Consider the following 15,597-nt stretch of genomic DNA (forward strand, 5'->3'; position numbering starts at 1 on the left):
TTTGTGTATTACTGACGAACCGACACCAACAAATTTGAAAAATGGAATAAAACTGAAAAGTTTTTTTTCAATCCCGATATTGATGTTTTTATGATTTTCCTGTTTACCAAGGCTTATGATAGTGCTCGTTTTTCACAATTTAGATGATTTTCGTTTCCGTGCCCTTCTTTGACGTTGAAAGAAGATTTATTCTGCCCTATAACCACAATTTAAATTGGTGTGGCCTTATGACAGGTGATCCGGCTTGGTGATGAGGCTGGCCTGAGAACTCTCCTGTCCCGTAAGGCAGAGCTAGCTGAGGAGGCTCACCTCAAGCTGTGCCATCCGCTCTGCTCCTGTGATAAGTGTGAACGTATTCTGGCGCAAAGTCGTACAGAAACCATGCTGGCCACGCCCTTCTCCCGTGACGACCGCGGCTATACAGGTACTGCACATGTCAGCTTGCATGAATGATTATGGCTAGTTAATGGTTGGAGGACACCAGCCAGACTTTAGTGAGGTATCTGACAAACGTTGTGACTGAGGGCGACAGTTGAAGGGACAAGAGCAAGATTTAAGCATGTGTCTGTGAACATGAATACAGAATATTAATGAGTGGCAATTGCTAACATAATGAGTAATGTTTAGTGCTTTGTTTAAATGCCGATGAATACAAATACAAATGAACACCTATGATTTATGATATATACCTGATATAAGTAATGAGGACATGAATACAGAATGGTAATGAGTGCTGATGCAATGAGCAATCTTAAGTGCTGTGTTTAAATGCTGATAAATACACCTGCATTCCATCAACATGACTTCAACATTGACCTTTGCCCTGTCAGTGATAATCTGTGAGTTATGTGTGGGAAGGTTTGTCAGATACCAGAAATTCCCAAAATTTGGTGATTTACCTCGGGCACTGGTATCCTCTAACCAAGCCAGTGACCAATGAGGTTTCACATTTGAGTGAAATATTTGTGGGCGACATATTAACCACCAATCACATTTTGTTTCAGCGCTGCATGTGGCTGCTGTCTATGGTCAGGCTGGGATGATTGACATCCTGGCCAAGCACAAGGCAGCCATCAATGCCACAGATTACCTGGGATCAGCACCGCTTCATCTGGCTTGTCATCGGGGATTCCAGAATGTGTCGGTATGTTCATCTTAAGTCATCATAATCAGTACAGGAAGTCCTAAATAATACAGAGTGGAGCACTCAGTAGTTTGAAATGCACAGTAGATGTGAGGCTACTATGTGGGTAAAAGTTGTCTTGAAAACTTTGAGGCTGTAGTGGTGGCTAGATGGCTTCTTTTTGTTTGTTTGGGGTTGAATGATTAAGCTAACATAGCAGACCTGTGTCATTTACTACATATTTATAGCGCTACCTCACTAAAACACCATGCGGAAGACACCTGATATTTTTCGCCAAACCAGTATAAGCCCAGTCACAGTATACTGACGATGGGCTAGCTCATACATGAAGTTGGCTTATTTCTTATGCTCAGCATGAAGCTAGACCCTGTACCAAGTTGAGCTGAGTGGTCTTAGGTGCTTAGTTATGAGAATTTTCAGATGATTTCAGCTGAATTTATGGGAAATCATAATTTTCACAGTACCTGATCTTTGCCCAAATATCTAAAACTAATCATTTTGCTAATGTGGGTCAGTAGAATAAATTTCAGCTGATATTGATACAAAAAAATTCTCTTCACTGGGTACTGTGAATATCTGTCTTCACCTATTCTGCAATGACAGGCATGATTGGTTTTGGCTTTTCTGATGCTGACAGTCATGACAGTGACTTGTGACCCACATATCAAATGATCTCTGTTCCAGCTGCTACTGTTACATTTCCGAGCAGACCCCACGGTAACCGATAACGATGGGAACACGCCTCTCCACCTCTGTGCTGCCAATGGACATGAAGATGTGAGTGATTGGCATGGCCACATGATTGGCACTGCACAACTGCTGTGGGCTGGTTTAGGGTCACATAGCATGTGTAATGCCAGGGCTTGTGAGTGTTAAGACTACCATTTTATGAAGACAAAATCTACATGCACATGTATATGTAATTGGTTAACCTCAGATGATTCATTTTATACCAGGAATATGTGTAAGAGTGGGCAACTGTGCACATTGATCAACCTTATTATAGATAGCAAGTAGCATAACAATCTCAAAGGTAGATTTTACCAGAGTTACTGAACTTTTTGAAGATATTTGGATTTTTATTGAAAACAAGCTATAACAAGAATGTCAGTGTCCAGTTTCATGTACACTGACATTGAGCCTGTTTGTCTTACATATGAAAAAGTTTGTCAGTTACTTGACAAAGGCCACTGGTTTTTCTGGACACTATGGTTCCTCCAACCACGAAACTTTTGTACAAATGAAATTTTCTTGAGTAGAACCTTCCAGCACCAGTAAATCAACTGTTCGATTCATCAGAAGGTCTTCTGCATTTTAGGTCTTGAATAGTTTTATTTGGAGAGTTAAAGTGTAAATACTGTGCTTTGTGTTTTTCTATCATCAGTGTGTCAAGGCTCTTCTATTTTTCGATGCGACAGCAAAGACGATAGATGTCAATGCAGTTAATGATATGGGAGATACCCCATTGCATTTAGCGGCCAAGTGGGGATATGGTATGTCTACTTCTGCCCATGTCATCATTCACTTGTTTATTTAAAGCAAACAGAAAGAATAGCGACAAATATTATTGTGTTGTAATATTTATATATTTAGAATCACTCATAAGTACAGAATATGTCAAGTCCAGCTCATGCAAGCTTCCTCTCCAGTCGCTGGCAAGCTGTGGATGGTCAGGGTTTTCTCCCAGGCTATGCCCGGTTTTCGCTCACCATGACGCTTTCCACTGTTGTACAAGTGAAATATTCTTGAGTACGGCCTTAAAGGACAAGACTGCACCTGGCGAAAACATATTTTAGTCAAAGCAGGATTCTCAAGCTTCTGAAAAGTATCATACTTTATTATTTTAAGGAGATTTCACCAATTAACATGAAGAACAAACTGACAATTCTCCACAAATGGCTTGTGTGAGTAGGGAATTTTATCCAATCAAACCCGTTGCTGTCAGATTGCGCGGCCTAAGCTGTGACATAGCCTTTACCAATTCACTCCATGAAGTGACATATGGTAACGTAGGACTACAGCAGTAGTCATCATTTTGAGATCGTTGACAACGATTTAGTTATGTTACTGAAGAGCCATTTCAAAAAGTGTTGTGGGACAGGTCTGTATCATTTAGGGATCACCACAGATGTAAAATCAGTTGATTTACAAGCTGTGTAATATTCATCGACGATATCATAAATTATGTCAGACTGTAGCGTACTGTCTCAGCCAAAACCGCATTTATCTCCCCAAATACATTTTTGTCATTCATTTTAGCGTTCAGCCAGCAGTTTCTAAACACCAAATGTCAGAGTCAGTGCAAATTTCACTAGGGATGCTGAAGGTTTATGGAAATGAGAAGACGGCATCTCGCTGGACAACACTTAAAATTAATTAAATCTTATGATATAATTTTTTTCCCTGAATTTAAAGTTTGTTCCTTCATCTTTTTTTGCATACAAGAAATGTTTTTCTGTTTTCTATCCTAAAATACAGTAAAATTATTGAAACACCATGTTCAAACCAAAGTGCTTTCTCTGACGTCCGAGATAACTTCAGCTTATTTAAACATCGTCGCTGGAGTTCCTTGCAAATGTAATAGGCATACTGTATCAACAGTTCAAGCAGTGGAAGAAATATTCTTCCAGTATGTTCAGTTTCCAAGGAAACTATATTTATCATTTGGGCCAAAACTTTTATATGTTATAGGCTACTGCTTAGACTATTGGATGGAAAATACCTTCTACGTTAGAGAGCCAGAGTAAATGTGACGTCACATTGCTCTCAATAATGGAGATGTGCTGAAGTAATGTCAAGACGAAGTTTCTCTAAACTTTTACTGGGTTGAAAAAAAAACCCCTAAAAATATTTAATGTCAGTTTAAGATACTTTGAATGCTAGTCTTTCAGTGGACATAAACATTAGTTAGGTGCTGTTTTTCACTTTAAACACCAGTCAAATAAAGTAAGATACTTTAAATTGCATCATATTCATGTTCTGGAAAGCTGGCTGTCACTTATTGCATAATATGAGTGAAATATTCTTGAGTACAGTGTAAAACACCAATGAAATAAACAAATAAATATCACTGATTGACCAGAACATGAGATACACATGTAATCGAACTAAAAATAAACTCATTGTATCAAGATAGCGTAGTGTTGAAAAAGGGAATAAAATGTTATTTTAGAAAAAATGAAGAACTGTATTTTCAGAATGACATATTAAAGAAACCTATTTATTACTCACTTCAATTATTTTCTTTGACAAGTGTTTCTCTGCATATATCTTAAATCCAGTACCTTAAATCCTTAAGTTAAATTCATGCCATTATTTCTGTGCTTTTTTATCCCTGCCAAGGAGGCTATGTTTTTGACTGCGTTTATTTGTCTGTCTGTTGGCACCATGTGTCTGTATTTTCCACCATTGCTAGACAAAATTACAGAGAATTTTCCCTTTTTCTGTAGTGTGGGAATTTGTAAATTTAGCAGATGGCTGATGTTTGTAAGGTGCTCTTTAGTACACTACATGTTGATTTCAGGAATTTCCAGTACAATGTAAGATTTCATGATTTCAGAAAAGATTGTCGAAGCCCTGTTGGAGAATGGTGCTAGGGTGGATATACGGAACAGAAAGAAACAGCTACCTATATCGTGTGCCCACAATGTCAGAGTTCAAGCCCAGCTACAGCAGACTGAGAAGGATATACTGGGTGAAAATGCCACACCTCTCTCCCCAGTGAGTTTACTGATCATAATATCATTATGGGTACAACTGACACCTAGTGTGCCATGTTCAAATTACATGTACATGTACCTACATGTTGATAATGCACAGCAGATGAGAGTTGTCCACTGTTTGAGAACAAGGGTCCGCAGGCGAAAACAGTCGCTGTCTACTCTTTGTTAATACGTAATGGTCAAGGTTATGTCGTTGTGATTTTGGGCAAGTCCATACCAGTGGAATAGGTGGGAAATCTCAGAGCGAGACACATGACTGTTACTGACAAGTAAATGCACATTTCCTGCCAGCACCTCTCCGTGTCAGTTTGAGCTCTAAATTCGAATGTAAAAATTTTGCGACGACAGAGGAATGATGATTTTAAGGAATTGATGTCAAACTACTCAAAAGTACTGTCAGAAGTGAATGATTTATTTTATTGGAGAAAGTTGTAGATTCAGTTGAAGCTGAAATGGAAGGTGCTTCCTGATATGGTAGTGTTGCTGAGAATTTGATGACCATGTGGAGCCGATTTCACCTCCAACTTCTTTAACTTGGGTCACACTCTGGGTGACGTTAGGCTTGGAGCCATGCATGCTGACACAAGCCACAGAGACATCCGACAACTGTGAGGAAATATCAGCTGAGTGTAAAACACGGCTCAAAGAGCGGCGTTGTTCTTCATACGGCCATATGTAACTCCTCAGACTGGACTCCTCCTGGTGGCCAGTTATGGACATTACCCCATGTATTCCAACACCAGTTTGGTTCAGAGTAATGGCTGCAGTGGCACGGAGACAGTGGTTTGTGTACTGCCGACTGAGTCTTACATGACAGGAACTGTGTGGCATCATTGAGCACAAGGTGTTCACTCACTTCGCTTGCTTGTAATACCAGCAAGCTACTGCTTTTAGAGGGGTTACTAGTAAGAGGATGTTTAAAAAATGCATCATTTCCCGTGTTGCGCTTATCCAGATTTAGTACCTAGATGCTTCTTTGATGGCTCCTCTGTATATCTCATATACACGGGATAAGTGCTCTTGGCCGCATGGTGTAGGTAATGGTAAATATTTCACCTTTAAACTTAACTGCCTGACCAGTTACATGTGTATGTAAATTCATTTTGCCTTAGTCCTCAGAAAATGTGAGCCGTCAGATCTGAAGAAAATGGGGTTTCTGACAGCACAAATTAGCAACCACCCCCCCCCCCCCCCCCCCCAATTTTATTAGCGAAATGGAACCGCCCCAGGGTCCATGACGAGGACGGCAACTGTATATAGATTGTCAATTTGAGCACACTTCACTCAGCATTGCTTTTAGTGTTAAAGTTTTTGGACTTATGTTAGAATGTTGGTTAGTTTATTTATTTTTTGATTTATGCGGAAGAATTTCAATAACACACTGTTGGCCGGTAGGATTTCTTGAAAAAAGGAACTTGGACAGTCTCTAGGTAATCATTGTTCAAAAGTGCATGGAATGTTACAAAGACAGGTTTCATCCTTATCAAAAACATGAGCGAAACAGCAGTGTCTTGTTTTTGCCAAAAATTGTTGTTAACATGCTTTTCCGGTGATTACATGTACATAGGATTATGAATGTTTTGGTGAAAATAATTCATTGAGTATTTTTAATGCAAATTTTTACATTTGTACAATATGCATTCAGTGTTGTACCTTGCCTTTCTCTTCTTTATCGTCATTGTTGCCCAGCATTCATGTTTGTAAAAGTGTAATAGTTTTGTGACGTTGTGATCTATAAACCAAGGTCAGTTTGACAGTACAATGCTAGAAATGTGCGTGTTTCAGTGGAATAAAACCAACAAGGACATAAAACATATTAAGTCCCAGCTGTAGTAAGCTACTGCTTCGTTGACTTAATGGTTAGAGTGTCTGACTCAAAATCAGGAGATCAAAAGCCTGGTCATGTCATACCAAAGATTTTAAAAATGCTACTTGTTGCTGCCACACTTGGCACTCAGCACTGAACTGGTTAGTCTAGTGTCAGTGTAATGTGACTGGGTGGGGGTGTCATCTCTGGTGTGCTCAGCGTGATACTTCATTGGCGGCAGCAGTTTTGTGCCATGGACTCACCCTGCCTCAAGAAGACACAGTATGTGTACATACACCTAATGACTCCTCGGCATCATATGGCTGAAAAATTGCTAAGTATGACGTTAAACCCCAAGTATACATACATATACATACCAATATTAAGTGTCGAAAGTATGATTTTCTGTCCTGATTTAAAATGATTCTGAATATCGGTTACCTCTACGTCAGGCAACTGATAAATTGTTGGTATGCACTGGACACTGGATACTTTGTATCTCAGTGTCGGTTTTTTGACAGAAATTGAGACAAGGTGTTTAAAGGATACATGAAATGCTTGATGTGGGCTAATGTGAAAGTGCAAATGTTTAGAAGAAGACATCAACAATAACAACTGTCAAAACAACTTTGTTCATTGGTAACATCATTTTCGAATATTTCTGACTGTTGATGGAAATTTCCATAAAATAGAGGGGTGGTTTGGAAATTTGCCAATTTTTGCAATTTTTGGTATGTGTTTTTTCATTTTCCTTAAAAACATCTATTATTGTATCATTTAATTCTCATGGTAAACATGTTGGTATATTGTGTAGAAAGCCAGAGCGGATTCCATAAAGTCTGTGAACAGCAGAAAGTTGAAACGAACCAGAACGGAGAGTAAGCAATCTACAGAGTCTAGCACAGACAGTGATCTGGTCCAAGATTCTACTGACAGCAAAAAGGTGGATAAACTTCTCAAGGCTGTCAAGTCCAACGACGTGGAACTGGTATATAACCTCTATTTCTTTGTCCTCCAGGCGTTCATGTCGGTGACTGATTCAGATAGATCTTTCGAGTTATTATGTCATGACTGAGTGACGTCCACCCAAGCCCGCCATTCATAAGATTCATCTAATCCAGTTTAATTTGTTTTCTGTGTTCTGTGCACCATCCCAGGTTAACATTGGCAGATTGAGCCTACTGTGCCATATAGTGACATTCTCCTGTCACAAAGGGGCATTGCGTCAAAAAATGCGCTTATTGGTTGGGCATATGTACATGTGGATTTTGTAACTATTGTATCATCATTATTAGATATTTAAGTATTCCTGTTAACATGTACTGTATTTAGCAAACGCTACATGTACGTATACTGAATGTAAAGCACATACATCCGTGGCAGAGGTGGTTAGCGTGCCAGCACGGCACAAGGACCTAGTAGTCTCTAACCAATGCAGTTGCTGTGAGTGAAAGTCCAGCTCATGCTTGTACCTGGGAAAGTCTGCCAGCAACATGTTGATGGTTGAAGTACGACTGTAAACCCTAAGCACCCACTCACTCATGCTGATGGTCGTGTGTTTCCCCCTGTGTTCGGCCTGGTGTCCTCCCACCATAATGCTGGCCTTCGTTGAATAAGTGAAATATTCTTGAATACTACATAAACACCAACCTAATGAATAAATCAATAAATCACATGCTTGTACATGCGTACATTTAAGGGGGTACAGACTTGATGCTGATTGGCTAACAATGGAGATAGGGTTGCCGGGAGCTAAACTGTGCAACTTTGGTCACGCTTGAATAAATCTGCTATACCTAAAATTCAGCTAAGGCAAGGTATAACCTGGGCTTGCCTATCTTTAATGCCAACCTGTCAGAAACAATTCTGTACCCCTTTAAGATTGATAATGAGTTTACCTCATTTCTGTCATTTTGTCACCTCTAGTTTATCAGACCTTGTGATATATTCCAGGTGAGGTTTTATCTGGGTTGGACTGATGATTCTGAGGAAGATGCTGAGATTGATTTCACCCGTCCCCTGTGTCACCCGTTGTGCCAGTGTGAAAAATGTCAGCCCATACAAAAGGTAATGCTCTGCAAATACATATGATGTGATGTAGTACTTATTATTCGCTGGAATTTATTTTTGTGGATTTTCTCCTAAAATATGTTCGCGGGAAATAATTTTCGCGTATTTAAGACAATACTGAAAAGCAAAATCTTCCAAGATATAATATGGCCGAAATTATTGAAGCACGTCAAACAGGTATCATCATGGGTGGCTTTAATCCTCCTTTGTTTCCTTCGTTGTCGCTAATCCTCGTGATCTGGATCAGAGATTAAAACAATGGGGAATGGATTATCACTACATAAGAAGATTACTTTTGCATCTACCGTGAGCAGTACTCAAATAGGTGTCACTTCTTTTGAAATCATTGATGAGTACTTTTGAACACCTTGCAAAGTCACCTGTCACCTTTTGAGCAGTTTAATGCAAAACATATGAATTCACCATTATCGGAACCAGTCACTCATTCTTTATCAAGCAACACAATAAGTTTTGCATGGTTTTCAGTTTTAATTGTCCTCTGTAGCAGGTCAGAAACCGCAAACATTGCCGTGGCTGTCAAACGGCCAATGTGTTGTTGTTCACACTTCACAATATGTTAGAAGCTCACTCATTGGACCACAGGAGAGACACAGCCAATGGGATAGCGGGTATCAGAGTGACATTCATTAGAAGCCAGAATGTGCTGGCATCTAGTTTTCTTTCACTTTACGGGCATAGGGAACACTAATCAAACTAAAGACGAACGAACTCCCACTTTGTTTTATACCCACCAAGCCTTAGCACCAGAGTTTGTATATATTTAAACCATAATTTCCCGTGCCTGCCATTAAAAAATTTAGCTGGCCCATCTTCTGGGAAAGATTTCACTTCATTATTTCTACTACCTTTAGTATGTGACTCAATATTTGATATTTTTTTCGCTGGACTTATTTTTCGGGTTAAATTATTGAAAGCGAAAATTAGTTTGGCTTGAAAATTAAGTACTGCACAGTGTCTCATGTTATTGAACATACAGATATGTAATAAGAAAAAGTAATATCCCCAGTGATCATAACATGTAGTATCCCTAATACATGTAAATGACTGTTTATAGTATCTCCAGTGATTATGTGAATGTACATGTAATATTCCCAGTGGTTTCAATTAGTGGGATATTATCAGTAATCTGCATGTAATATACATTTACATATGTAATATCCCTAGTGATAGTGCTAATGTAGTCTGGGTGGCTGCTGTGTCATTAGTATTTAATGGGTTGGTGTTTTATAGAATACTCTTAATTATAGCTCCTCCGGCCATACGTGGGAAGGTCTGCCTGCAACCTGCGTATGGTCAGAATTGTTTCCCTTGAGCAGTGCCGTGTTTGCTCCAATTTAAATGCTGGCTGCTGTTGTATAGGGGAAATATTCTTGAGTATGACGTAAGCACCAATCAAATAAATAAACAAAAAAAATAAATAATTATAATCATACATGAAAATGGTTTCTGCACGACAGTTTTATTAAAAAAAGGAAGTAAACATCAAAAATTCTACATGTAATAGTTACAAGTAGTGCCTTTTTCCTGTTTGGTGACAAGCTTGTGGCATAGTTACATGTACATGTTGTGTTCAAATGCTGTGTTCTGTGCCATCATGAGACACGATATCTGTCATGGTTTTTGTTCACAGCACAACAGCTCTAGTTCAGGTGTTCATGTGAACAGTCAGAATGCAGAGGGCATGAGTGCCCTTCACGTGGCAAGTGTTCATGGTCACGTGGAGCTGGTGGACCTGATTGTCCACAAGGGAGGTAACCTTGGGGCTCAGACGCAGACACAGACCACAGCTCTTCATCTTGCCACTGAACAGGGACATCTCAAGGTAGGGTTCTTATGGTAGCCATTAAGCATAAAATTTTAATGTCCATTAAATGTACAATCTACAACACTGTAGAATTGAAGAGCAAAAATAACAGGGCCGGAATGACAGAATTAAAAACAAATGGGGTGGCAGCTGTAATATATTTAAAGAACAAGCAAATGTATAAAAATGCGAGTTGTGGTGAGAGCGAAAGTGTGGCTGAAAGTCTTCTAATTGGCGAAAGAAAGAAAAGAAAAAAAATTTAATGCACATGTGTTGGTTAGTATACTAATAAGAAGGTATTGAATGTTTGTAGCTTTTGCTCATTTACATGTACATGTATGTACCAGTAGGATATCATGTTAGAAGAGAGACTGTTCAGCCATTTAAAGGGCACTCCACCCATAAAATTCTCTGTCATTGTATAAGAGAAAAAATCTCATGTGCAAACGTTCAACCTTTAACAACATTTAAATAAATGCATCATAAACAAGTAGGAGTGAAAAACCTCATGAAAGTTCCCATGAACTGTCTTTGATAGTAATTGTTTTAGTGTTGCTTGGAAATTTTAAAATAGTCAATGGGTTTATAACTGCATACCAACGATGATTATCGAAATCGTAGTTTTTAGATACGGAGTTTCAGTTTCAAGGTGTGGTTAGTTCTTGTTGCCACCGTTTACAATTAGTGAAAAGTCTTATGAAAGTATGCATTAACTGCAGTGTGTAATTTGTAGCCATCCTCAAAGTAAATCAGTCTTGTCATTATTAAATGTTGTTATGTCATTATTCCTTTATCTGCTTCTCATGTAGAAATATAAATCTAGCAAAATTCACATGTTGCCCAACCTGTAATGGGTGCACTTGTTGTTTGACAGGTTGTTCAAATTCTGGTGGAGAAAGGAGCTAAGCTGAACACAAGAGATTATCAGGGAAACACACCTTTACACCGGGGAGCAATGACAGGAGCAGTAGATACCGTCCGTTATCTTATACAGGTAGAAACAAAACTAGTTGGCTGTTGTGATTTCAGTATATTTTTATCCCATAATTTGCGACAGGCTCAGAACAAATGAAAATTACACCACTCGTGTAATGAATTTGCTGGGTCATTCATTATATATCCTCAGTGTATATTTATTTTATCAGATAATGTTTCACATCCCGGTTTTCTCCCATCATAATGCTGGCCGCCTTCGTATAAGTGAGATATTCTTGAGTACCGCGTAAAACACCAGTCAAATAAATAAATGTTTGTTTCGCATTCATGTAGAGTGGGACTAAATACTACAGGCTTTCTGTTTAAGTTGGAGATAAGTTTCAGAATAACAAACCCATGGGGTATCTTGTGAAGACAGACATCTTAATGATCAGAGTCATGTAATAACTAAATCCTTGCATGAAATTTTAATCATGCGCACTGGAAACAGCTAACCAGCTTAGGAAGTTATACCAGAAGTTCATTACCTAGAAGTGTACAACTTCCCTATAGCTAGTCTCCACGGCACTTTACACTTTTCTTCCATCTCAAACACATTATGTGACGTATCTGCGCAGCCATGTATTTTTTTTTTCTCTCTATTGCGCAGCTAAAGTTTGAGAAACAACTGATGCACGGTGGGATCCAAACATGGTTGTGTTGAAATAGACAACAGACAGAGTGTTTTGTGAGAGGACAATAATGTCTTTGATAGTAATTCTTTAAGAGTTGCTTGGAAATATTAAAATAGTCAGTGAGTTTATAACTGCATACCAACAATGATTATCGAAATCGTAGTTTTTAAATATGGAGTTTCGGTTTCAAGGTGTGGCGAGTTCTTGTTGCAGCTGTTTACAATTATATTTCCCATGATTCAGCTCATAATTTCCACCCAAGTGGTTGGCATGTTTCTCCAGCAGGTGGCGCGAGCTTCTACTGGTGACGTAACATGTGTACTGTACCTGTACCATGGAGAGCTATAGGGAAGTTGCATACATCTAGGTAGTGAACTTCAGGTTATGCATGTATACCAGCTGTTGTTGCTGTTGTTACAGAGTGGGGCCAACTATAACCAAACCAACTTCCGTGGGAACAGCCCTCTACATGAGGCAGTGTCCGGTAACAAGCTGGAAGTGGCCAGGGTGTTGCTGGAAGCTGGAGCCTTCGTCATGGTGACCAACAATAAGCATCTGACCCCGCTACAGTTAGCTGTGGTGAGCACTCAGAGTGTGTAGATGGCACTGGCTGACGTTTGCAGATTTCACGGGCTAAATCACCGAGTTAATCAAGTATCTGTAAAACCAATTAATGATGAAAGGAATGAAATTTTATATCAAAGAACACAGACGCAGTAATAATTGTACGCTTATGTAAAGAGGAATACTGTGTTAAAGAATGATAGAAAAGCGTTCAGGATAGTGACAGTGAAAGAAGAGATTAAAAATCATTGATAGTGATTTGATAGTGATATATGTACATGGAAGTGTAATAACTTGAGTTCTTGAAATCACTGAAGTGTTGACTTCACGTACATGCAGTGGGAACGGGGATTGCATGGCAAAATACTCAAAAGACTGTTTTACTATTGCAGGACAAACCGATGCACAAGTTATTAAGTATGCACCTTCAGCAGATCGTGCCTATGTCCCCCATGCAAGCCCCTTACTCCCAGGAAGTTGGGACTGTGGTGTCATCGGGTAAGTACAGTTGCTATGTAGTCAGCAGGTCGTGCCTGTGTCCCCCATGCAAGTCCCTTACTCCCAGGAAGTTGGGACTGTGGACTCTGGTAAGTACAGTTGCTATGTAGTCAGCAGGTCGTGCCTATGTCCCCCATGCAAGCCCCTTATTCCCAGGAAGTTGGGACTGTGGTGTCATCGGGTATGTACAGTTGCTATGTAGTCAGTAGGTCGTGCCTATGTCCCCCGTGCAAGGCCCTTACTAAAAGGAGGCTGGGACTGTGGTGTCATCTGGTAAGTACAGTTGTTATGTACAGTTATCAAATTGTGCCTACATGCAGTCCCCCATGCAGACTTGCTACACTTGATTTTCTGTTTGCATATGGTTTGGATATGTTTTGTTCGCACCATCGCGTCTAAAGGGGTAAGATGGAAACATTGTTTGCTCGAGGATTGTTTTAAAACACTTAAAAAAAAAAAATCCAACAACATCTGTTGACAGTGCCATATGCGTCAAAAAGACTTGTAACAACTTTAGGAAAAGATATTCTGTGTTATTCACCCTGATTTTAACACAAATTTCTATTTTAGATTTTTCCATCTTTTGCTGAAGAATGTGTTTAATTTTGTTCACTCAGTGTGATATTGCCGAGCAAATCTGTACAAATCGGTGCATGTTTCAGTTTATTATTTTGCAATTTTTCATTGTTTTAGGGCCTCATACTGACCAAACCAAGATGAAGGGCTCCTCCAAAGAAAGGAGTCCATCAGGTAATGCTGAGGTTGTGAAGATGTTTGGCCAACAAAATGGGATAGTACCAGGAAGAGAGTTGATTTCACCTCAAGCTGATGATCTTGGAGGTGGAACAAGTTTGGAAAGGAACATTGTTAAGTCTGGTTCGGGAATCATGAAGGAGAACGTGGGTGAATCCTCTGGTGCAAATAATACTCAGTCCTCTGACAAGGCAATCTCAAGGACGCCAGCAGCCTGTACTAATAACCTGAATAGTCCTGAGATCAGATACTCCTCATTTGAGGATATGATTCAGAAAAAGTCCTGTACAGAGGACATCTTGGCTTGTAATCAGGTGTTGGATGAAAGCAGTGAAAGGGACACTGAGGTGACTGTCACAGGAACTGGAGTGACATTAACATCTGCTATGGCTGAAAATCAGGAATTTGTTACAGGGAAATCTGTGGAAACATCAGCAGAAAAAACTGCTTTAGATTGTGGTTGAAGCAGGAATGTTCAAAACTGACCCGAGGATAAAACTAAAGGTTTGTTGGAGCAGTGGGCTTCCTGAACAGTGTCCATTTTTACAAAACATGGTAAATCAATTTTTTGAAACTTTTATCGAAAAAGATGTCGCCTACGTTATATTGCCAGAAGGCGATGTCATTTTCGAAAAGTGACGAAAAATTGATGTACAAAGTTCTATGAAAGTGAGCCACAGAATTTTTATTGACGTCCAATATTCTTTTCCCAGCTCATCATGATGACATCAAAGTACAGACAGAAGTTACAGTAGAAATTGGTACAAGTTTTCTTTGATAGCAAAATAATTTGATGCCACTTTGGGTAACTGGCATATTTGATAAATCAAGGTGAGCATATTGTCAAAAACAGGCATCCGTCTGAAAACTGTGTTTAAGACTACTTACATTTACCTGTATTATGAACATTTTAGAACATTTTGGACGCTGATGTTATGAAGTTTTCTTTGTGACATGCATTTATAGTCAGAAAAGGTGGTTGTATGTTTTAGTGTACACTAATGTTCTTCATAATAATTTTGTCAATAGCCAGACTTAAGGGTGGGGAGGGAAATATCCCCCTGTTCCACCTTTGAAACCCAGAAATGTAAATGTTGTAAAAAGGTGGGTTCCCTCGAGTAGGGGATGGGGGGCATATATTTTTGCCATTTCTAATTGTTTTCTTGCTTGACTGCTTTTCATTCCCAAAATTAATGAAAATACATGTATCATTAGATACAGTTTTCAGTGATTTCTCTCATATGATAACTTCTTGACCACTTCATTTGGTGTAGAGGGTGGGGGGGGGGGGGGGGGGTCATGTGAGGGCCATGTTTTGGCTGGACAGTGGCCTAGATGTAGGCCTATTGCTGTTTTTGAGGTTATTAACGTCTGCCTATTCTACAGGCTCCTGCTGCAATAACCCCAAGTGAAAATATATCCATGTGTAGCTTAAGCTGGCCCTAACATAGTTAACTGTGGGATGCCTGCGGAAAATGAAAGATTTTGGAACTGGTATTTGTGGCTTTAACCCAGCATATCAGGTCTAGAGTTTCTGCGTTTTGCATGAATTTCCTACAGTGTAGATCCATGGCTGTTTTTATTGGACAACATTTACTCTGTGT

The 15,597-nt window shown here is 39.4% G+C and overlaps 1 protein-coding gene across 1 annotated transcript in view; it reads left to right on the top strand.

Moving 5' to 3' along the window:
• Positions 1 to 15,275, top strand: part of LOC135465708 (ankyrin repeat domain-containing protein 27-like) — a 30,133-nt gene extending 14,858 nt beyond the window's left edge. The window contains exons 16-27 of the mRNA XM_064743023.1: positions 235 to 424; positions 1,005 to 1,144; positions 1,829 to 1,921; positions 2,529 to 2,637; positions 4,704 to 4,864; positions 7,488 to 7,661; positions 8,627 to 8,740; positions 10,395 to 10,586; positions 11,443 to 11,562; positions 12,599 to 12,757; positions 13,135 to 13,240; positions 13,934 to 15,275. Of these exons, the coding sequence (XP_064599093.1) occupies positions 235 to 424; positions 1,005 to 1,144; positions 1,829 to 1,921; positions 2,529 to 2,637; positions 4,704 to 4,864; positions 7,488 to 7,661; positions 8,627 to 8,740; positions 10,395 to 10,586; positions 11,443 to 11,562; positions 12,599 to 12,757; positions 13,135 to 13,240; positions 13,934 to 14,457 (2,082 nt within the window). The 3' untranslated portion in view covers positions 14,458 to 15,275. The remainder of the gene's footprint in view (positions 1 to 234; positions 425 to 1,004; positions 1,145 to 1,828; positions 1,922 to 2,528; positions 2,638 to 4,703; positions 4,865 to 7,487; positions 7,662 to 8,626; positions 8,741 to 10,394; positions 10,587 to 11,442; positions 11,563 to 12,598; positions 12,758 to 13,134; positions 13,241 to 13,933) is intronic.
• Positions 15,276 to 15,597: the final 322 nt, after the last annotated feature.

Source organism: Liolophura sinensis, chromosome 5 (genome assembly GCF_032854445.1).
Source record: "Liolophura sinensis isolate JHLJ2023 chromosome 5, CUHK_Ljap_v2, whole genome shotgun sequence".
NCBI classification, from domain to species: domain Eukaryota; kingdom Metazoa; phylum Mollusca; class Polyplacophora; order Chitonida; family Chitonidae; genus Liolophura; species Liolophura sinensis.